The following is a 23,900-nucleotide window of genomic DNA, read 5'->3' as shown; positions in this document are numbered from 1 at the left end:
AAGGGCGTTAGTCAACTTAATCCTCCTAATGTCATTCAGTGATTCATTCTCTAAGGGATCTACTCATCTTCCCAAAATAAATACATCAACACTCAGAACAGATCACTAAATAAATCACATCAGTGCTCCTATATGTAACAAATAAATCAGGGTTGTATCTAAAATTAGTATATGGATGTATAAAATAATTACAGTCTAAGATGTACTTACAAGAGGTAAACGATCGACATGGAAAGGTACCTCTCTGTGCAGAAATTTTCTCAGGTGTCTTATTCTGCTTGTAACAAACGACACCTGAGTGATTTACTATTTTTAAAACAAAAATTAGGTATTTTTCCAACAATCCCTTTTAACTTGTCATCCACCTGTAAAACTGACCAATTCTTCTTTATGATGTTACATACTCTATTCACATCACTGGCGTATGTAAGGGATATTCAGGTTATATCTCTTTCCAATCCCCTTTTAGCATTAGCAACCCCATTCACTATATCATGGCGAGGAACTTCCCTCACATTAAAATCTTATCATTGGTGGATGAACTCAGACAGGCATTATCATTGGTGAAATTTATTTGATCTTATTTATTGGTTAAAGAATCTCCTTGCTCAAGGCTATTGGTTGAAATAGTTGGAACAGCTTTATAGGTCATATCAGACACTGCACCATGAGTTCTATAAGAACCTACACTATTAGCTTACCGATATCCAGAAACCGGCTGATAGCTGGAGCGGTTGGCACATCATTATTAGTTAAAGGACCTCTGATAACAAAACCATTGTCAGAAGCTAATGCAGATTGCTCCTCCAATCCGCTAAAAGTATCAAAATATGGTTTAGCCCTGCCTCTTCTCTTCTCATTGTAGATCTAATGAAATTGATGGAATAACCCCTACTCATAAAATTATTGGTTACTATATCAAAGTCTTCCTAAGTATAATTCAGCATTATTTAACCTGTAATATCTAGTAAACTGCCCTTTAAGTATATTTCTGCAGACATAACTGGGATGCAGGCACGTGCGATGTAAAAAGAAGTTATGTACCTACCATAACGTTCCATGTTAGTTGTCTTCATCTCGTCTTCTTTCTTGCTGGTTGGGATCGGAGCCAATCCTCGGCTCTGACTTGGCCATCTTCTATAGCTCGAGAGCTGTTTACTGGCTCAAGGCTACCCCTTATCCCATGATGCCTAGCGCTAGCTACCCAGATCTTGTTTGAAACAGCTAACCCCAGCCATAGCTATATAATGAATCCCTCCAAGCAAAAGGTTGAGCATACCTGTCATACTCTCTAAGTCAGTAGGACCTTATTGCCTTTTGCAGACTTTTCTGTGAGGCCGGCATGCAGACTGATGAACCCCCTTCATTACCTCAAAGATTTTCCAAAATTCCGGATCATGGTGGGGAGGATACCACAGAGTAAGTGTGCTCATCTTCAAAGGCAGCAGACTACATTAGGGGAGGTAATGCATGTGGCCTTCTTATGCCTCAATGACAATGATTCAGAAGAAGAGGAAGGTTTCCTTATGGAAGTTGTCATGGTTGAAAATACCTGTTGAAGTACTTGGGTATCTTTGTTCTGATAATTAGAAATGGACACCAGATGGATTACTCTTTGGCTGGAAAGGACATGTGAAGTTGCAGAAATATGTCAGCTCGGTACTGACATTGGTTACACAAGCTGCAACGAAACCAAGGCATCCTTTGACTAAACAATAACTTTCAAAAATGCTAGCCCTGACATTAGTACTGAAAAAATTTGCATCAGCACTGGCACAGATGTCTTAGCATCAGCAGAAGAGTTAAGTATCTTGGATAGAGCCAGGGCAGTTGATCCCAGGCACACTGGCATTGAAATTAGTGTCATGGAAACCACCATCAACACAGAGATTAACAATGACAAAAAGGGACATTAAGGGATGAGGAGCCAATAAAGATGAACACATCAACACCTGTAAGGCACCCATTAATGCTGGTCTCTAAAAAAAGGTAGGTACTGACGATGAAATGTTAGTTATCCTGAATACATGAAGTATAGCTGACAATAAGGGACAGATCCTGGCCAAATATCCAGGCAGGACATAGAGCCCAGAAGAGATTTGCTCCACAAGGAATAAAACTTAAATTAGCTTAGCTTGCAAGAAATACAATCTCTAGTAGCTTCCTATTGTTGACATCAGGTTTCTTCCCGATCAGATGCTGACTCTCCAAATATAGACCCCCATCTGACTGAAATAACTGAACCAGATGGAGAAGGAGTCTTCATTATCAGAGAATAAGACAAGCTTTCAGTAACCTCTGTGGAGCTGTAGAAGCTGTTTTTTTTCAACAACATTTCAACTATCTTTCTTTACAGGAGGACAAGTGCATTCTATCTCAGACTGTTGTTAATAGTCAACTACATTTTTCTGACAGTTACGGCTTCAGAGTAACAGAATTTGAAGCTTAGTGCTTGATAGTATTTGAGCTTGAAGACTTTGGCACATAAGAAGCTGATGTGGACATATGATCTGAATTTGGTGGAGAATCCTTTGACTTAGTCCTTCTGAGCTGTTAAGGATTCTTTTAAAAGATACAACTGAAGTTTCTTTTGTGTGTCTAAATTTAATGTGGAAGAGAAAACATAAGCACTTGTTTTCTGTGTCCTGTGGCAGAAGTTTTTCCCATTGGGATAGGTGGTGAAACCCATACTCTGGAACTGGTTTGGTGGGCAAAACACTATAAATAAGCAAAAAGAATATACTAACAGCAAAAAAAAAAAAAAAAAAAAAATGTCCAATCAGGATTTACAGAAATGTACTGATACAGTACCAGAAAAGCCTGTGTTTTTTTTAGAAATACTTAGCATGAAGGCAAACAATAGGCACAACAACTGGACAAAATGTGAAATGTAAACCAAAAAGATCACAAAAACAGAAATGAAAGCTAAATCATTCCATAACAACAAAAGAAAAGCAAAAAAATTCACTTGTGACCCGAATACATTTTGAAACTGAATTAACAGCATGAAGCAATTAAGGAAACTGACACTACCTTGAGTATAACAATGAAGACTGAGAGGGGGAGCACTAAATTTTAAAGTGGTTCCCTTATGAATGATTAAGTTATATTTGGACAAAGCTACAACCAGATGTATCCAACCAGTTGAAGGTAAGTCCATATTGAAAAAGTGTATCTAGCTCTCCTGCGGCCTTCATATGGGTGACTTCATCTCATACTCCCTTATATATACTAATTCCATGGGTGTATAATTGCAACTAAAAGGAAATCTGAGAATCAGTGCCAATGTTGTTAAAGAAACAGCACTGATTTACTGTGACAAACAGCTGTCGATGACTTGCAATGCATCTAAATGGGATTGGTGAGTTACAACCTCAGTCCACCATTAGGTTAACCTTTAGAAATTTAGTAATAGCTGTTGTTCAACTAGTTGGACAACTTCCTTATACTTGGATGTGCTTAAGTAAACCATCAGCAAAATGATAACATGACTACTGCATGTAAATGGTGCATGCCACACAAATCCAGTTACTTCCAACTAAGGTCAGCCTCCAAAGTCTGGAGTGAAGGAAAAGCATACGTAACAACAGGAGAGGACCTCACTTCTAACCTGTCATGGAGATGTTTTCCATTGGCTTAACTCCTTACACCTTATGATCACACATCTACATTGCATTTAAATGTATGACAAGTGCCTTAAGATATGTATATTTTCTGTCAGGTAAAATTCTTGATTGCAGCTCTCTCACACAGTTCTATTCACAACACACAAACAGCAGAAGAGCAGCTATTACATAAAACAAACTGCATGGCATTATTATGACTTAATAAGAATCTAAAAGTATACTGCAAACAGTGTTCTGCGGCACATGTGATATGTAAGGAATTTTGCAAGCATATTGGTATTCTTCAAGTCACGATCTGTACCATATGTCCTGCCATATTTTGCTGTCAAAATTACAACAATGTTTTATGGAAATAGAACAGTATCTAACAAGTCACGTGACTATTACTTTTTTTTTTTTTTTTGGTCTCACTTTTAAACCAGGCGTTTCCTTTATGTAGCTACAGGATGAAGCCTGAATATAAATTCTGACTTCCTGTAATTTGTATTTCTCAGGATAGAGCACTGATGAAATGTGACGAATTGCATGTTCAGCATGGGTTGTATTGTACGACTATAAAAAACAATAAGAACAAAGTACATTTACAGAGTACAACAAAGACTGAAAGTTACAGTGATAATATGAAGTAGATTACAGCATTAAGAACTGAAACAGTTGTAATAATAAAAAAAATGAAACTGTGCACTCTAAAATGATGTACTACATTTTACTCTAAGACTAATATGCATTCATTTTATGTACCTGCACAAAGATGAAATACTGCACTCTGAGATAGTATTGCACATTGCACTGTAAGACTAGCATGTATTCAGACTTTGTACATATACACAGGATGTATAATTCCACAGGAGCTAGCAGTCAGCGACCAAACTGTGAAGAAAGAAGGGATTATGTTTTCTTGTTGGTGATGGTGTATGTTAAATTGTGGAGTGATACCAAATGAAGTATTCAAATGACAGGGACATGGCCGATGTTGTTACATTTGCTGCAGCTCTGTCTGTTTTCCAAGTCTAAATATGGGACTAAACTCAGTGTAGTCAGGTCAGTGACAGTTGATGGTTGAGCTTGCCATAGCTTGGATTCCAATACACAAAAGCTGGAGTCTGTATAGTGGATCTTAGTTTTGTGAGCTGGAAGGACTGGGCTTGAGTTGGACTAGTTGTGGACATTGTAGCAAGTGTGTGTGGAAAAGACGGCTTAAAGGCTGACAACGAAGGGGATCTTATAAAGGGAGTAATGTACTGCAAAGGCTTGTTCTGGGTCAGCTGTTCTCTAGTACATTTGTTTTGGAAATGTTGGAAGGTAGTGAGAACAAAAATTACACTATCTACTCAAGATACCAAAGCTGGGACCACAATACAAGGCAGACAGACAAGTCTAGACTGACAGCTGAGCAAATTAACAAAATGAGAAGAGAGGTGGCAGTTAAAAATTAATTTAGATGTTGACTCGAAAGCACAGACAGATTAATCCATAAATATGACCAATATGAAATAGGATCAACTAGAAACCTGCGCAATGGAGAAGCCACAAGGGAAGGTGGAAGTGAGCAGCCATTTATGTTGCATCCATCCATGGACAGGGTAACAGTCCATCTCACTACTGTGATTTCAACGATAGGACAGAGGTGCAAGGAATGCAGCATATGGTCCAATGACAAGCACTTGTCCCTGCCAAGCTACTTCCTTGTTGCACACTTCATAGTTGTGTGCAGTAATACAGATGTCCCCAGGGGATGGCACTGTATGCCTAACATATAATAGTATGCAAGTCAGCTGTCATGCGAGTTGTGAAAGCCACAACAGAAAAACTCTGATTCTGTAATAGGCTGTAACCCATGGGGAATGAACAGACAAGATGGGTTATGGGCGGGCTGATGGTTGGTACACAATGGGAGATAAAAAGATTAAAAATAATATGGTCAAATGCAAGATGCAAGGAACAAGCTAACAAGAAATGAACTCAAGCAGGCAGACAAAGAAAATTATCTGAGACTGGTGCTAACACCTTCACTGACATTTACAGTGCAAACTGAAGAGGCTGCAGCCAAAGCCAGGAAAAATGCTTGGAAGAATCCTAATGGGAATTGATTCCTGGGATATTAAGATTATTAAGCCAAAAAAGTTAATGACAAGTAGGGAATGACTTGAAAAGGGAAATTGAGAGAATGGGATGCTATTCAGTAAAGTCAAAGAGTGATACAAGGGCATGGTCTAGGTCCGTAAGGGCATGAAAGGCACTATGAAGGAAAGGAAAGTACAGTTTTGTACCTACCATAAATGTAGATGTTCGAGTGCTAATACAGCTGCAGTAATCACAGATGGGTTTTCAGCCGTCAGGCGGTCCCTCGGTCGGCCGAATTCCAAAGTCTTGGTCCGGCGTCGGTTGTCGTCGCTTACTCTTCTGACGTCAGTAAGGCCAGAGTATATAAGACACAGCCGACGCCATGTTCTTCAGTCTTTCTTGCCCCAGATGTCAGGTGCCCCCAAAAGGAAGGCAATACATAAATAAGGCTTATCTACATATGCAAGCAATGCAATGTAATGCAAAATCAGTGTAAGCAAGCAAATAAAACATAGCAGGATAACCCAGTCAGGTGGTATGAAGAGGTTGTTAGGCCCCATGCCTTTACCAAGTGGGGAAGGAGGGAGGGAAACCTGTACTGCAGCTGTATTAGCACTCGAACATCTACATTTATGGTAGGTACAAAACTGTACTATGTTCATCGTGCATACAGCTGCAGTAATCACAGATGGGTAGAGTCCCAAAGCTATGCATAGGGTGGTAGGTACTATGAGGAACTGGGTTGAGCCAGAATGCCCTGCAAAACAGCAGTGGCAAAGCCTGCTCTTGTTCTGGAATATAAGGGCAGGTGGTAGTGTTTTGTGAAGGTATGTACAGAACTCCAAGTGGCTGCCTCCAAAATATCCTTAGTAGGAACACCTCTGAGGAAGGCTGTAGAGGTGGCTGTGGCCCTGGTGGAGTGAGATCTGATACCAGTAGGGACAGATTTCCCATGATAGGAATAACAAAACCGTATGCAGTGGCCAATCCACTTGGAAATGGTCTGTTTGGTAACTGGTTTCCCTTGAGCCCCTACGGCATAGGACACAAAAAGTTGTTCTGATTTCCTGAAGGACTTTGTTCTGTCCAAATAATAATGTAGCTGCCTATGGATGTCTAAAGAGTGAAGCAGCCTCTCCCCTTTGTTTTGAGGGTTAGGATAAAAGGTAGGTAGGTGTATGGCTTGATTTAAGGCTACCCTGGATACCACTTTGGCATAAAAGATGGGTTGGTATGAAGGGAAACCCTGTCCTGATGGAAGATGAGGAAGGGCTGCACCGCCATGAGGGCCTGTAGTTCAGAAACCCTATGAGCTGAAGTGATGGCCAGAAGGAAAGCTGTTTTCCAGGACAAATATTGCAGATCTGTTGAGGCAGCAGGTTCAAAGGGAGGCAATGTTAATTTTTCTAGTATGTAATTAAGGTCCCAGGCTGGTATTGGTTGCTTCCTTGGAGGTCTTATATTCTTAGCCCCTCTGAGGAACTGTCATAAGAGTGGGTGAGAGAATAAAGGGGGATCCGTGTTGAATTCTGCAGAAATGGCTGAGGCATGTATTTTTATGGAAGAAAATGAAAGTCCACTGTTCAGCAGTTCAGCTAGGTACTGTAAAACCTGAGGCAAGTTCAATTTTCTAGGGTCCTGGCCTCTTTTCTCATTCCAACAGCAAAACCGCTTCCATTTTGCGAAGTAAGCTTTTCTAGTAGATGGTCTTCTGGCCTCCAAAATGACATCCTGCACCTCCTTGGAGAGTAGGGACTGTTGTGGTGTCAAGGAATTTTCCATGCAGCGAGGTTGAGTGTTTTCAGCTGACTGTGAAGAGTTTTGTAGCTGTTCTGAGTCAGTAGAAGAGGCATTAGAGGCAGGGACCAGGGAGGAGCATGTGTTAGGCTCCTCAGGAGTGGATACCAGTGTTGCCTTGGCCAATCTGGAGCAATCAGTATCATCCTCGGTTTGTCTGTTCTTGCTTTCAAAAGCACCTTGGGCAGAAGGGGCAGAGGTGGGAATGCATAAACTGTCCATGCTGTCCAACTGAATGAAAGGGCGTCCACTTTCCAAGCCTTTGGATGAAAGGTCCTTGAACAAAACTTTTTCAGTTGATGGTTCCTATGGGAGGCAAAAAGATCTATGTCTGGCCTCCCCCATGCTTGGATTATCTCTGTAAACACCTGAGGATGTAACTTCCATTCGTGTGGATCTGTCATATTTCTGCTTAGAGTGTCTGCCAGTGTGTTTTCCAGTCCTGGCAAGTACTGTGCTTGAAGTTCGATTTGTCTTTCCAGAGCCAAGTTCCAAAGAGTCATGGCTAGTCTGCACAAGGGGTATGAATGTGTTCCTCCTTGTTTGTTTATGTACCACATTACTGTGGTGTTGTCTGTTCTTATCAGTAATTGTCCTGGATGCAGGAAGTCCTTGAAAGCTGTAATTGCATTTATTACTGCTAGCATTTCTTTTGATTGATGTGAAGGTGCTTTTCCTTTTGGGACCATCTGCCCTGAATGCACCTGTCCTTCATGTGCGCCCCCCAGGCGTAATCTGAGGCGTCTGTGGTTATGACTTGTTTTGCTTGAGGCTTGCAGAATGGAAGGCCTGTGTTTACTTGACATGCTTGGGCCCACCATAGAAATTCCTTTTGCAAACATGGAATTATTGGTATAATTGCTTCCAAACTGTGACTGTGTTGAGACCATAGATTTTTTAGGTACCAGTGAAGTTTCCTCATATGCAGCTTTGCACATGGGATTAGAAGAATGCAAGATGCCATGAATTCCAGAGCCTGCAGGATTTTCCTTGCAGTAAGCCTGGTACTTTTTTCTAGTGTTTCGAAGTACTGAGATAGTTGCCCTTGTTTTTCTGGCGTAAGATATGCCATCTGGATGTTTGTGTCCAAGCTGGCACCCAGGAAGGTTATTTTCTGAGATGGTGTTAGCCTTGATTTCTCCTTGTTGATGGTATATCCCAGAGAAAGCAGTAACCGTGTCACATATGCCAGATGTTCCAGTAGTATGCGTTTGCTGTCCGCTTGGATCAGGCAGTCGTCCAGATAAGGGTAAATTTATATCCCTTGAAGTCTGCAGTAGGCAATCACTGATGCCAGGCACTTTGTGAATACTCTGGGTGCAGTAGATAAGTCAAAGGGCAATGCAGAGAATTGATAGTGGATTGAACCTGCAAGAAATCTGAGGTATCTTCTGCAGCTTTGTCTGATTGGGACATGCAGGTATGCCTCCTTGAGGTCCAATGTTACCAGCCAAAACTCCTTGCCCAGCATGGGAAGAAGTTGCTGTAATGTGAGCATCTTGAATTTTGATGCAGTAGGAATGTGTTTAGGATGGATAAGTCCAAAATGGGTCTCCACTCGGTTCCTTTTCTTGGTACCAGAAAATGTCTTGAATAAAAACCTTGACCTTGTTGGTGTGTAGGTACCTTTTGTATAGCTCTCATGTTTAGGAGCTTTGAAATTTGCAGTTGTGCCTCTGCCCTTTGATTTTGTGGCAGGTTTGGCATGCCTCTCATTTTTGGAAGAGTGTGAAATTGAAATTTGTAGCCTCTGTTTATAATGTCCAGTATCCATTTGTCTGTTGTGACAATATGCCAATTGGTTGCAAATAATGCTAGTCTCCTCCCAAAGGTGCTGCCAGCTGAGACTTGCTTGGCATGGAAATGAGGGAGTCATTGGGTTTGCTTCCTGTATTGTTGTGCACTGTCTTCACCACCTCTTGGTGCTGGAGATTGCCATTGTCTGCCTCTATATGATCCTTGTGATTGCCCTCTGCCCCTTGTGTGTCTGTATCTACCTCTTTGGGGCTTGTCAGTGGCTGGAAAGGACCAGTTTTTTGAAGGCCAATTTCTGCTAAAACGTGGTGGTTGGACCTGTAAGAAAGCCTTGACAGTTTGCATAGATTTGGCTTTTTCTTCCATTTTCCGTAGTATCTCCTCAGCATTAGTACCAAATAGTACATCCTTTTGTAAAGGAGCATCAAGAAGTTTAGCTTTCACATGATCAGGTAAATTTTGTTCCCTAAGCCAGGCATGTCTGCGAATGACTGATCCTGTAGCAGCCGCTCTACTGGAAGCCTCTAGTGCATCATAACCACATTGTAAGGTGTGTTTACCCACTTGCTCCGCACTATGCATCATATCCTGTAACTCTTTTAAATCTGGTTGTTCAGGTTGAGACATTTTGTTCCTTAATTGTGATAACAGGTACTGTTGATATTTAATCATATGAAACTGACAGTTTAAGGCCCTCATGGCTAGGGTGGCCGAGGTATATACCTTTTTACCCCACCTTTCTAGAGATCTGGATTCCCTTTCTGCACGGAGTGGATTCTTGGCAGTGGAGGCCTTTAATCCCTTGGGGCCTTGTGAAATGGTTTCAGGGTCAGCATTATGGCCTTTGTAGAGAAATTGGTGAGAGCTGGGTACTCTGTAATACCTATCAGGTTTTACTGGTGCAGGAGGCAGAGAATCAGGGTTAAGGCAAGCCTCCGAATAGACATCATCCAGTACATCCAAAACAGGGGGTATAGCCAGAGGTCTGTGCTGAGGAAACCAAAGAAATTCCCTAAGTCTTTTCTTGGAATCTGAAAAGTCTTGGCCTTCCCAATGGAAGTGTTCCCTCAAAGTGTGCAAGGTTTCCCCAAAAGAAAAATCCTCAGGAGGGGATACAGAAGGAATGGACTGTTCTGCATCCGAATCCTCAAAAGGGGAGCAAGAGTGTTCCTCTGCATCAGAATGTTCTGATAAAATGGATCCCTGATCAGAAGAGGGAGATTCTTCCTCCACTCTGGGTCTCTTGTCAGGAGGGGCTGAGAACCTCTGATAAGAGTAATTAAATCCTCAGCCATTTTAAGCATCTGTTTCTTAGGCATGGGTCCAGGAGATGGGCCCTGTGCAACAGGCCTCGTGGGATGCCTGGCTGCTTTGGATTTAGTAAAAGCCTTTATTGAAAAAGAAGATGAGGGCCTAAATACACCATGGGGGGAGGTGGACCTGTCCACATTAGTAGGCTCGACATTAGCAGGGGCTTCGGTTGTAGTCTGGGAAAGGGCCGAGGACCCAGCGGTCTCGGGTACAGAGGACACCGCCAAAGGAGTGTCGTCGGTAGTCAAGGACTGCAAAGGCGTCTCGCTGAGAACCGGACCACGTGTAGCCTGTTTTGGCGTGGTGTCGGCGGGGACTGCGGGTCTCGCGTGTCGGTCCTTTTCCTTGCGCTTTTTGGACAAAACGGTAGTCGGAGTGTCCGATGACATTTTATAATCAAAAGTTTTACCAAAGTAGTGTTGGGCGAACTCCGCCCGACGCTTGACAGTGCGTTTATTGAAGGTAGCGCAAAAGCGACAGCCCGAGACGTCGTGGTCTGGGCCCAAACAAGGTATGCAAAGGGAATGGAAATCCTTATGCGGTATTTGCTTCCCACAAGAAATACAATTATTAACTTTTTCTGACATCGGTCTGAGGCAAGAAAAGTTTCCCCAACGGGGTACTTAGCTTTAAAGAAGACTTCGGTTCCAATTTTTCCGTAATTCAGGAGCTGGCCGACCGGCACTTGCGAACTGCTTCTGCTTCGGGCACCGCGCGGCAAAAAAGACTGAAGAACATGGCGTCGGCTGTGTCTTATATACTCTGGCCTTACTGACGTCAGAAGAGTAAGCGACGACAACCGACGCCGGACCAAGACTTTGGAATTCGGCCGACCGAGGGACCACCTGACGGCTGAAAACCCATCTGTGATTACTGCAGCTGTATGCACAATGAACATCTTGGGATGAAGCACAGTGGGTGTGAGATGAAGGAGAAAACGACTGTAAAAAGTGCCATTAGACCCTCAGGAAGTTTTACATCAAAGGGCATGTGACTGATACATGGAATGGGCTATATCTGTGATTCAACAGATGTAGTCATGAAGGCTTAAAAAGATGAGAAAGGGAAGTGATGTCTGACAAATCAAAACTAGGGCATTAGGTGCAAACCAATGGAAAATTAAATATATGAACTATCCTTATAGCAGCAGGAAAAAGCTGTTATGTACAACCTGGGAATCAACTTCTTGCTGGTCCAAAAATTATCCAGATGAAATATTACAGAACCAATAGAAAAGTGCAATAAATTAAATATTTTTAAAGTTATTCTAGATGCTTATCATCTACTATGAATGAATATGATAAAAAAACAAATGTTTTTAAGGTGCTTGTTTAATTTAAAAAAACACTGCAAATTAACTGGGTCTATCTTGCTTCGTTGAATGGCTATTCAGCGAATAGCCATTTGTCGAACACCTATTTAATGAACCCGCTCTTCACTGAATGGAAAATTTGAAGTACGGCAAGCAAGCAGTTAGCCAACCGAGCAACTGCAAAAAAAAAAAAAAAAATTTAAAACCTGCCAAGGTAGGAGGCTGTGCCCCCCACACCTCCCAACTAAATACACCAGCTCCGAGATCACACTACAGTGGGGAAAGGGGCAAATTCCAGATGGTGGCCAACCACTGGTTTGCACTAGTTAAAATTCGCCATTTGATGAAGAGTGGCTTCACTAAATAGGTGTTAGACGAATGGCTATTTGCTGAATAGCCATTTGACAAAATAATATAGATCCAAATTAACTAGACGAAAAGCAGAAAAACGTGATAAGCTGATCTGGTTTTGGAGGCCTTCTGTAGTTGGTAACTACTGAAATGTTCTCTTCTGTAGTCCCCAAATCAGCTGTATATTTCTCTCTTATTCACTGCAGCTAGGGACATGTGCAGCTGTTGCCGATGCATATCACCACATCTCATATAGCACTTTCAGAGGTTAGATGCCTGTTCCAGTAATTTTTTTTCTGCTACTTGTACAGTTTGGATTTCAGTTCTAATGTTTACTGGGGAAAGCTTTCTTCACCTGATGCCTAGGAAACCATACCCTTCAAATCGCTCTTGTGGCCACCACATCACAACCAGAATGCACAGCCCAGTCTTTACTGGTTGGATGAAGAGGACGTTATTGTCAAGTACTAAGCTGTGCCTTGAGTGTCAAAGACTGAAACTGTCCACATGAAGACAGGTAATCCAGAAAAAGGGAACTTAGTCACCTGTCTCATCTCACTTCGGATGGCAGCACTTGAAGGTTCCTAGTACAGTGATCAGAAGGATAGTGCATTGTCTAATCCAAGCTAATGCATCCATTTCAAGTGAAAGAAAAGTAATCAGAAGCTCCTCTTCCAGGTAAGCTTGCTTTTGAGATGATGTTACATATGGTCAAGTCATCCTTAACTAGTAATGGACTGAGCTTGCGACTATAATTTTCAGAACCACACGCTCCAGGGACCTAAACCTTGTCACCACAATAAACAGAGCATGCCTGAGGGATAGTTTCCTGTCCCAGAAACTTCCCATACTCTGGAACAAACTACCCATTCATGTCAAGCAGAGCTCCTCTTTGGCTCTCTTTAAGAAAAATCTTGACGACTGGATGGGAAATAGAAAATTCACCCCAGGGATCACTTCTGTGGTACTGCTTGACAGGGGCACAGGAAAATAATTTTCTTGGGTGGCGAAAGCCAGGGAACCTTTTTGGCTAGGCTTATATAGGCCCTAGGGCCAATAGCCTAGTACCTACCTATGAACAATGAGAGGCTTATGAGAGGTCCATCTGGTCTAATGCACTGGTCCAGCTGGTTGACAACCCCATGAGGGGTGCCATCATCCTTGCTCTAGTGCTTACCAATATGGGGGATCACTTTAGCAGCCCCACTGTGAGGTCCTCCCTAGTGAGAGCTGACCACAAATCAGTCTCATTCAAAGTAACTATCACACCTGACCCCCCCCCCCCCCCAGCAACAACTAAACTAAAAAACGTATCCAAAGCAGATTATATCCTCTTACAGGATGGTATAAATAGCTTTACTGCACCTCCCTCCTCAGATGGAACTGGCAACTATGTCGAGTATTACACCAATGCTTTATACAAACACTTGCATAACTGTATTGACTCGGCCGTACCCGATAGGAACAAAACAAGCTCCTGAAGGAAGAGCAAACCTGCTTGGTGGGCAACTGCCATTAACAGGCTTTACAATAAGAGGAAGAAATTGCTGTCTAAGAGTAAGAGGGAGCAAGCCCTAAACTGGAAACACTCCATTCTCAGCTTAAACAAGCAAATAAGATTTCTTGTGATGGCCTCCAAAGTAAACTACAAATCCAAATTAGGTTCTTCAATTAAGGACAACCATAAGGTGTTCTTTAGTTACATCCATAACCTAAAAGGAGAGGCCCAGATATGTGCCAAACTGGTAGTTAATGATACCACTTATACTGAGCCTGTGGACATAGCTAACCTGTTAGCTGACAGATTCTGTGAAAACTTCATTTCCCTGTCCCCACTAGACATACCCTATCACATCCCTACCACCCGTCACCTACCTTGTATCTCTAAAGAGCAGGTTATAAATACTGTCTTTAAGGCCAAAAACACAGCATATATGGGACCTGATAACATCCTGGGTTGCATCCTACACGGGCTCAAACAAGAATTAGCAACACCACTAGGTAGTCTTTTCAATCATAGTCTAAGCTCCGGCTTCGTACCAACTGAATGGAAAATGACTACCATTATCCCATTGCACAAAGGTGGTGCTTCCACTGACCCCAGGAACTATAGACCTATTAGCCTGACTAGCCTTATCTGCAAGGCCATGGAGTGAATCATCATGGGCCTTATCAACAAACATATAGGTAATCTCCAAACACTTCACCATAAGCAGTTTGGATTTGTCAAAGGGAGATCATGCCTGTTAAACCTGGTAGACTTCTTTGAGATAGTCACCAAAGCCTTGGAAAGGGAGGAAATTTGTGCATTTGTCCACAGGGATCAGTCCTGGGACCTCTATGGTTTGGTATCTATTTCTCAGAAGTACAAGCTAAAACTAAAGTTCTGTGGCTGACAAAGTTTGCTGATGACTGCAAACTGGGAGTGGTCATAGAATCTCCAAACGGTGTCAACATCCTACAAGAGGGTCTTACACAAACAGATGATTGGTGCCAAAGTCATGGCCTTAAACTCAATACAAAAAATGTATTAACATCCCTTTCGATAAGTGCAATCTTCCTGCTAGCTACCACATCAATAACAACACCCTAAGTATGCACTCAGCTTTGAGAGACCCGGACACACAGGTTGACAACAGCCTTACTTTTGATCACCATGTCTCCACAGTGATAAGACAGGCACTCTGAATTGCTCATATCATAAATAAGGGCAATGCATCCAGAAAAAAAAAGTTGTAATCTCTCTGTACTCTTCCCTCATTAGGTCAATAATTGAATGCAACACTCTTTTGGTATGTACCTTTCCAAGCACCTGCAGCAATTGGAGAGACCACAAAGGTTCCTCACAAGGAAGATTCAAGGTCTTCAGCATCTGTCCTATGTGGATCATCTGAAATCACTGTCACTTTATTCTGTTTCATGCAAATTACTTAGAGATGATGTATGCCTTGCATGTAAGGTGATCTTTGACCCTTCTTTATTGGAAATGCTGCATATCCGCAAGTCAAATGGTACATGGGTTACTCGCGCTAAATAACATAACCTGGTATGTGACATTAATTGAACATGCTGGAGGGACAGATTTGTCTCCCAGAGGTTATCACACCTTTGGAATGGACTTTAAACAGAACACCTCATTGACCCTCTTCAAACACAAGCTGAACAATTGGATTGGTAACTGTAAATTCACAAAAAGTGTTGTAACCTCTGGCGAGTATGGCAGCTGCAAGGTCCTAGGAGAACTAGGAATCCAAACAAAAACAAGGACCAGCAAACAAGGCACCTAATTATAAGGTAGAATACTTTAATAAAAGTATATAGGTTCTTATGACAGACCGGTTTCAGCTGATTTAATACAGAGCCTTCATCAGTGTAAAAGATTCATACAAAAAAGAACCATTTTATAAACAGTTGGATGGAACATGTGATTAATTACAATTGCTCATTTAGACCTGGCTTAGAGAGACCACCAAGCTTAATAATCCATTTTTTCTCCATGGAATTCAGTAAATCATGCCAACCTAATTTATTATTTCTGGGTCTATTTATTTCATCTATAATGGTGAAACTAAAACATGCATTACTGTGTGTTAATGAATGTTTATAAAGAGCATTGTTTTCTCTCTTATTTTTCATATCACTGAGATGTTCAGATATTCTGAATTTTAAGGGTCTTGAAGTTTGACCAACATAAAATGCAGGACAATTACACTTGGCCAAATACATTACCCAGTCCGAGGAACAGTTGGCAAAAAAATTTATGTCATACACTACAGGGGTGTTCTGACTACTGAAATTTTTTGTTTTAAGTAACTTGGCACAATATGTGCAATGTCCACAAGGAAAACAGCCCAGTAAAGGTTCACCTGATAATGTGGTTTGTGTAGTATTGGTACTTCTGGCTTCAAAATGTTTGAAATTATTGAAAAAAAGCAGATAAATTTCTGCCTTTACGAAAAGAAAACAGGCATCTGTCACCAATTATTTCATTGAGTTTCGGGTCACATGTTAATAAATTCCAGTTTTGCTGGACAGTATTGATTAATATGTTGGTATTGCGTCCATAAGTGGTTATGAGTCTGGGTGGTTTGGAATTTGATTGAGTCCTATTTTTATAAATAAGAAGATCATCCCTTTTCATATTGTCCACTGTATGTTTGGTGTGTAATAATTGACCCAATTTATAACCCCGGTCATGAAATCTGAGAACAAAATCGTCCCTAAATCATGTATAGGTGTGTTTGTCAGAACAAATGCGCTTAACATGCATAAACTGAGATTTGGGAATGTTTTTGCAAATGTGGGGAGGGTGAAAGCTGGAGGCATGGAGGAGTGAATTATTCTCAGGGAATTTACGATGAATTTCTGTAGTCAACATATGATCAGATGCGCGGCAAACCAAAACATCCAAAAAAATCATTTTATTTTTATCATAGTTGACAGAGAATTCAATTCCCCATTTATTTTCATTCAAGTATGCAGTAAATTCCAAAAGATATTCAGAATCCGCCCTCCATACCAACCAGCTGTCCATTTCTTCTATATAGATATTATGCGAAGTATCATAAATGACCTGTTCTTCGAAATATGCCATGAACAAATCTGCGTATATAGGAGCAAAGGAAGCTCCCATTGCTGTCCCCTTAGTTTGCAAATAACAATTACCTGTGAAAAAGAAAACATTCTTGGTCAATACATGTTCGGTCAAACACAAAAAAAGAGTATTGATGCCAGGTTTATATAATTCAGTCCTATTGAGCCAATATTCTAAGGCCTCCAATCCAGCCCAATTGGGAATGTTGGTATATAGTGATGTGACATCCATTGTACAAAGTAACCAATCTGGTTCTAACTGTGTTTCGGAAATGATTTGAAGAAATTCCATGGTGTCTCTGATCCTTGTAACACATTTTAAAAGCGGCTGTAAATATTTGGTTAAAAAGAGAGATAAAGGTTCAGTTAATGAATTCCTACCAGAAGCAATAGGTCTACCTGGAGGATTCTGGAGGTTTTTGTGTATTTTGGGTAGAAAATATATGTACTGTGGGCAAGGGTTGGATATAGTAAGTTGGGACTGAATGTTCTTGGTGATGATACCTTCTTCAACAGCTAATGTAAGAAAAGAGTCAATCTGTTTGAAAACAGGTGTTGGATCATAGTTAATTGTGTATAGTATTGAACATTAGACAGTTGTCCGAAAGCTTCATTGTCATATTGAGACAGATCCTGAACTACTATCGAACCTCCTTTGTCAGCACCAATGATAACCAGCTCATGATTATTTGCTAGTTTGGTAGTATTATCCATGCATGTTTTGGATATATTATTGGGTAACGGGGTGAATGACCTGTATTGAAAGTGAAGATCTTTGATGATTGCGTGTTGAAACATGGAAACATGTTGGTTCATAGGAGGCATAAAAGAGGATTTGTAATATTTGAATTCATCAGAGATCTTTGATGACTGTTGTTCCTGAAACATGTTGGTCAAACTTCAAGACCCTTAAAATTCAGAATATCTGAACATCTCAGTGATATGAAAAATAAGAGAGAAAACAATGCTCTTTATAAACATGATGATGAGAGAATATCTGTTGTTTTATGAACATATATACAACTTTCATTTTATAACTGACAAAAATTTGTAAATTTATGTTGACCAGATACACAACCTTGGATTCAGAAAGGCTTAATGTGATGCAGAAGACTTAGGTTGGAAGGTTTCCACATCAGGCTAACCCTTCTGATTCAGATACATCTCTACCCTTTAGGTTTACCTCTCACAGCAGTCTCAGCATGATCAGCAGTCTTTGAAGCAAAGCTGTATGCAAATGTGGCAGTCTAGACGAGTAGCTAATGCTAATTAGCCAACGGTTCTTCCCCTGAATTGTCTGTGACTCCTGATTTGCTCAGAGAATCACAAAACCAAGAAAAATTTTACTCTACGAGGAAAATATGACTGCTGTAAAAACCCAGTCACTCCTGTGGGTACTCATTGTGCAGGTAAGATCAGGGAATGGGGGGGCTGTGTGTGTGTGTGTGTGTGTGTGTGTGTGTGTGTGTGTGTGTGTGTGTGTGTGTGTGTGTGTGTCTGTGTGTGTGTGTGCACTCACGTTAGCATGTGCATGGGAGGTGCCTTTGCTAATGCAATGCATGGCATATGCTAGGGAGAGCACAGTCTGTTTTGTAAATGTCAGTGTTTTGATTCAAAGACATGGTAATGAGCCAATAATGAGATCTTTCTCTTTGTGGCCATACTTGTCTCTGAATTTCTCACCATCTCGGAAACAGGCCAAGAGTGTTGGTCAATTATCGAGAGCAGTGAGCATTTCTTTGAATCAAAGGAAAGTCTTCACAAACTCTACAATAGGGCATGTGGAAAAAAACCCCTATCATCACTGCAGATGAAATGCAAATCAATGTCCATATGTTATCAAGTTTCACTGCTTTTCTGTTTTCATTTCTGTATCCATCTATCTATCTATCTATCTATCTATCTATCTATCTATCTATCTATACGTGTGTGTGTGTGTGTGTGTCTGTGAGACAGACTGTGCCATGTATGACTAAAAACAAGTATAATTTGCCTTTCCCATAAATTCCATGAGCAGAGGATATCCTATGATAACTTTTATCATGCACAGAAATCTTGTGAAGGCCAGGTATACAGTTTTGCCAAATGTTAAGTTTTTTTGTCGTTGTTAGCAAAATGCAGTTTGTGTCTGCTGGTCTGATTTATAAATTGGATGTCATCTTAAACTTTACTCCTAATAACAACAGCAAGCTTTTTTAAGATAAAATAACACAATTTCACAAACTGCTAATTTCCATTGTTAAAAATCCATCTATTTCTTCCCATTTTGCATATTATGAAAGACATTCTGCTATCATTGTTTAATCACTGCAACCTTACTAAAGTGAATACATTTATTTTAATCTCTGGATTATGATAAATGTGGTCTTATTGCTCTAGCAGAATCAGTCTTTGGCATTTCCTATACAAACAGGTTCTGCAAGGTACGTCTGACAAATGCCATATGCACTGGTACACAGAATAAAATATGAAACAAAACACCTAGTATTTTGGCTGAATGGAGTTAAGGCAGATAAAACAGACTGTACATGAAGCTGGTTTACACCTACTGTCTCACCTCTAAGAAAATAGTTTGGCATAGACCTGCTCTTAATACCTGCCCAGAAAGTACTTACAGCCAAATCATCAATCATTCTATCTTCAAAGGCATGTTCTTCTTTACGAATCCAATACTGTACATAAGCGTCAATGAACAAGTTAGAAGCTCGATGCCTATGAGGAAAGGGTTTCAAAGAAAGGGTGAAGAAATGGATGAGGAAGGGAGTCGCAAATAAAATCTAACATCATTTCGACAGGTCAGTTAGTATACAATGTCTAAGGGTGTTTATGATCAGTTAGTAAAGAAACTTGTACAGTTCTGCTTGACTGGCTGGTCAGCCTACTTTGTTGTATACTAAAACAAATATTTGGTGTCTGTTGATAAGAAAAAGAGAGTTAATAGTTCTTAAGAAAATATGCACATAAAATATTGAGTCCTATATAACAGCAACTGAGATACAGCAGGCTTCAGTACTAAAACAAATTCAGGGTTCGGTTTAAGTTTTAATGTGGTTATAAAACCAACTTTTGTTTAACAAACTGAACATAAACTATCAAACAAAGACTGACCATACCTAAAGTATTTTTCTATAGGAAGGCAGAGGCTGAGGAAGGAGTGCAAGAGAAGTGCTCTTCTCATTCTGGTTTTGGCTATTTGGATGACCCAGTGTAAGACAAATCACAACACATTAAAATAATATCTGGGAAAATGCAAGAGTCGATACCACTTCTGCGAAATGTATGCATATGTAATTCTTTCTTTTCTTCTTACATCTTATACTTGAAGTGAGTTCAAGTAAAAAGTAGTCATACGCCCTGCGATGCTAAGCAGAAGAAGAATGCATCTGTTCCATACTTTGTACATTTTGTAAGATACTCAGCTTGTTGTGTGCTCACTGAGATGGCATGCATGTGTTTGACTTCACAGGTTAAACAAGAATCAGAAATGGGCATTTTAATTGACTACCATATTTAGTTGATCTGATACTGTTGAATCAGACTGTGAAACTGTGGGAGTTCAGAATTTTCTCCTTGCTCCAAAGGTTGCACTCAATACATTTAGAGACAGATACGAGAGTATGGAAGGTAAATACTGTTTTACTTTCTCTGTATGTCTGTTAAATTTGACTTATTATAGTAAGTATGTAACTTTCATATCTGATGTTGGTTTAGTGATGCATTTTTCCTAGTACATTCTGCTATAGATTCCACAAAGACAAATCTACTTAAAAGATTATCAAAATATTGATTAAATAGAAAAGTATGCTTATATAAAAGGGTTAAAACAAAACGTTGCCAATTCATAAGGACTACACATTACTTTTTATGGCTTTAATATCACAATCATCATTTACAGTGCACAGATGAGTGTGAATACTTGGAAAAGTGTTTTATATCATAAGCAAACCTTGCTATGACGACAGTGAACATCAGGTTTATGGCACTCCATTCACAGCTTCTCCTTGTTCACTGCTTTTCAGACATACTTAGTTACAAAAATGCCAGTTAATTATACCATGCATTTTAAATTAAATGAAAAAAAAACTGCCATGGGTAAGAGAAAAGTAACTTTAGCCACAGTTTAGACGCAGAGAGAAGCAGTGCATAATCAGTATATCATCTAGTGGATTACGGCAACTTGGAATCATCAGGCTTTTTTTCTTATCTCAGATACATGTTCTGGTGAAAAAAGAAGTCAGCAAAATCTGTCATGAAACAGCAGGAAGTAAATGACACAGAACTGCACCTGTACTTTTTTGGTAGCTAATTTGCAGTTTGAGAGCCAGGTAAATGTAGCTTAAGGCAAGGCTTACTTAATGCAACATCTCTGTGACCCCCTTACTGCATTTGGTTCAGATAGTGATTAGCTGTGTGAAGACATAACGGGATGGTTGCACTGAGAACGAAAAGTTGTTTTAACCACTTCTGGAACATTTTGTGTGACAGATGCCATAACACTTATTTTTAAATAGTGTTTAGGAAAACCAGCAGAAGGAAAGAAGACATTTGGGCTGCTCTAGAAAGTGAATGAGTCTAATAAGCTTCTATGATTGCAGTTCACTTTACTGAATCTGTTAATACTAAGTGAATGTTTTCAAATGACATAAATGCCGATAGTGGGAGCATCAGCTTTCTGTATGATGCGTGAGGCTTGCTTCTGTGAAGGTAAGTGGGGTTGTAGCCTAATGCAGAAACCTTTGGATATGCAAAAGTTTCAGCATTAGGGTAGTACTGTGTGTGTGAGTGTTTGTAGGTTAAAGTAAGGATTAGGTAAGGGAATATATTTAGTGTTGTGCATGTGTGGTTCTGTAATGTATGTGCGTGTGTGTGTGTGTGTGTGTGTGTGTGTGTGTGTGTGTGTGTGTGTGTGTATATGCGCGCACATATGTGAGGGTATCTCACGTAGTAATAGTGTTAGGGAAAGGGTTTTTCATAAGGCAGAGTGTAGGGCCATGACAAAGTTACTGTGTAACACCCTTTTCATGTGTGCTAATCTTAACTATGCTGTTGCCTTTAACTCTAGCTGTATACATGACCTTTCTCGAACAATATCACTATTCAAAATATTTCTGAAGGTACTGTTAGGTTTTAGGGTTTTTTTAATGTTTTGTAAAGTATTTTCCTTTTTGTTCTTTGTAGCTTTGCAATTTTTTTTGTTTTCATTAATTTTGTTTATTCTTGATGTGTGTATCAATGTTTATTAATGTCAAAATTAACTTAATAATCGCTTATGTATAGCGAATGGTTTCTGGGACACTGGGTTACCTTATTTAAATGTCAATATACCTGCCTGTTTCTGTGTGTTCAGTGGAGATTTCCTTTATTAATTTTCTGGTGCTGCATATTTTATATTAAAGAAAGCAGTGATTATGTAATACTAGCAGGACATGTCTAACAGTTCTATACTTTGTTTTTGCACTGAAGCCATCTCTACATGAAAAAATATGGCATCTGGATAAAATACAGATTATCACAGTAAGGTTGTCTAGACAACTGAATTTATTTTATTTACAACTTTTCATTTAATATTAGAGATTTTTTAAGAACATATTTTAATCAAAACATTTTCTTTTTCCAAATGTAACACAAACATATTCCAGCTTTTTTGCATATATTTCACACAGACCAATCAGGTTTCAGCAGAAATGTACAAAGTGACTGCACCTGACTAATGCTATCTACAAACATGGAGGACAGAGGGAGTGCCACTGGTTGTGAGATAGCAGTTACATTACCATCAGGATGTAAACCAAACTCTGAAAGTCTGACTCCTCGTAGGCTTTGCTCAACCACAGCTGTTCGTAGGAGTTGATGAAGAAATAGCTACACTTGGGTCTGGAGGAAACATAAAATCACTTTCTTTTTATACATGTCAGATAGCAGTCACAAGCACATGGTTAGGCTGGGGGGAGTTTAGTCACTGATTCCCATTGTTGTTCATTTTTCTTTTCAGTTTCACTGCAATCAAGCAATACATTTTTGCACTGATACCATATGCCAGGATAAAAATTAATGGCTTGGCTCCATCACAGAAGTTATAGTAAGCACCAGATGATTATATTGTCGCGCATATTTTCAGTGAAAGTCAAATGCCAAGCCTTAAACAGTTTTATTTTGTTTCTACAGCAGTGCTTGTATAAAACAAAGCAGTTTAAGATCAGGTCAGTAGTTATGAAATCAGAAGCTAAAACTCCACCAGAAGCAAAATCTCACCATGAAACATTGAACAATTAACTGAACACCCCATCACTCCATTCCACTTACTTGTGAGAAATGGAAGACAGAAAACATTAATAAAACCTTACTTCTGATATGATCTTGTAGCCAGAAAGTTATGCACTTACCGTAATGATAGATCTGTGATGGCAGTTTCATGTCCTTTCTCTCTAGGACTATGACCAGTAGGGTACTTAGTACACTCCTATAAGACATGCTCCCAGTTATCTCTTTCTTCACCACCACACCTCCAACATTTGCTATCTACTTGAGGAAAAATTCTTTGAACACTGCTTGGGGCAAAAAAAAAAATGCCTAAGGAAACACTTCCAAGTAAAGATCCTAAACCTTCTGGACTTTGTTGCATACCTCAGAGCCATCCATATGTCCTCCCATTGTTATCCTGTAAACTGTTTTTTCAGTCTCTCTTCCCAATTATTTTTCTAACCACCTCTGATTGATTCTTATAGTTATCAAGCAATATGTTATGTCTGTCTAATTACCCCTTTCTTAACAGCAGCTTCTGTTCTAGATTTGACAAAAAAACCCCACCAGAGCACGTCTTACACTTAAGCTTCCCCTATTCCTTTCTCTTTGCCTATACTCTGAAGCTTCCCCTATACCTCTCTCTCTGCATATGCTCTGATATCAATCCCTGGTAGGGAAGGCAGTCTCTAGCATGCAGTCCCAACATCTCATTGGCTTTATCTTAAACTATTACTTTTCCCTCTCTAGTTATTTGCTCCCAATCCCTTGGTTTCTTTGTCAGTTTTCTCCATTAAATTCCATTTCTTTCTTACCTATTTTCTGAACCCTTAATTGCTGTCATCCTTACT

General features: G+C 40.1%; 1 protein-coding gene across 1 annotated transcript in view; it reads right to left on the bottom strand.

Annotated features, from left to right (window-relative positions):
* The window catches only part of LOC122794026 (ryanodine receptor 1-like), a 2,146,276-nt gene that overhangs the window by 538,866 nt on the left and 1,583,510 nt on the right, over positions 1–23,900 (bottom strand). Inside the window, 1 exon segment of the mRNA XM_044062140.1 lies at positions 19,425–19,521. Within this exon segment, the coding sequence (XP_043918075.1) occupies positions 19,425–19,521 (97 nt within the window).

Source organism: Protopterus annectens, chromosome 1.part0 (genome assembly GCF_019279795.1).
Source record: "Protopterus annectens isolate FY-2018-M chromosome 1.part0, PAN1.0, whole genome shotgun sequence".
NCBI classification, from domain to species: Eukaryota; Metazoa; Chordata; order Ceratodontiformes; family Protopteridae; genus Protopterus; species Protopterus annectens.
The sequence above is the reverse complement of the archived record's forward strand: the minus strand, read 5'-3'. Positions and strand labels throughout refer to the sequence as shown.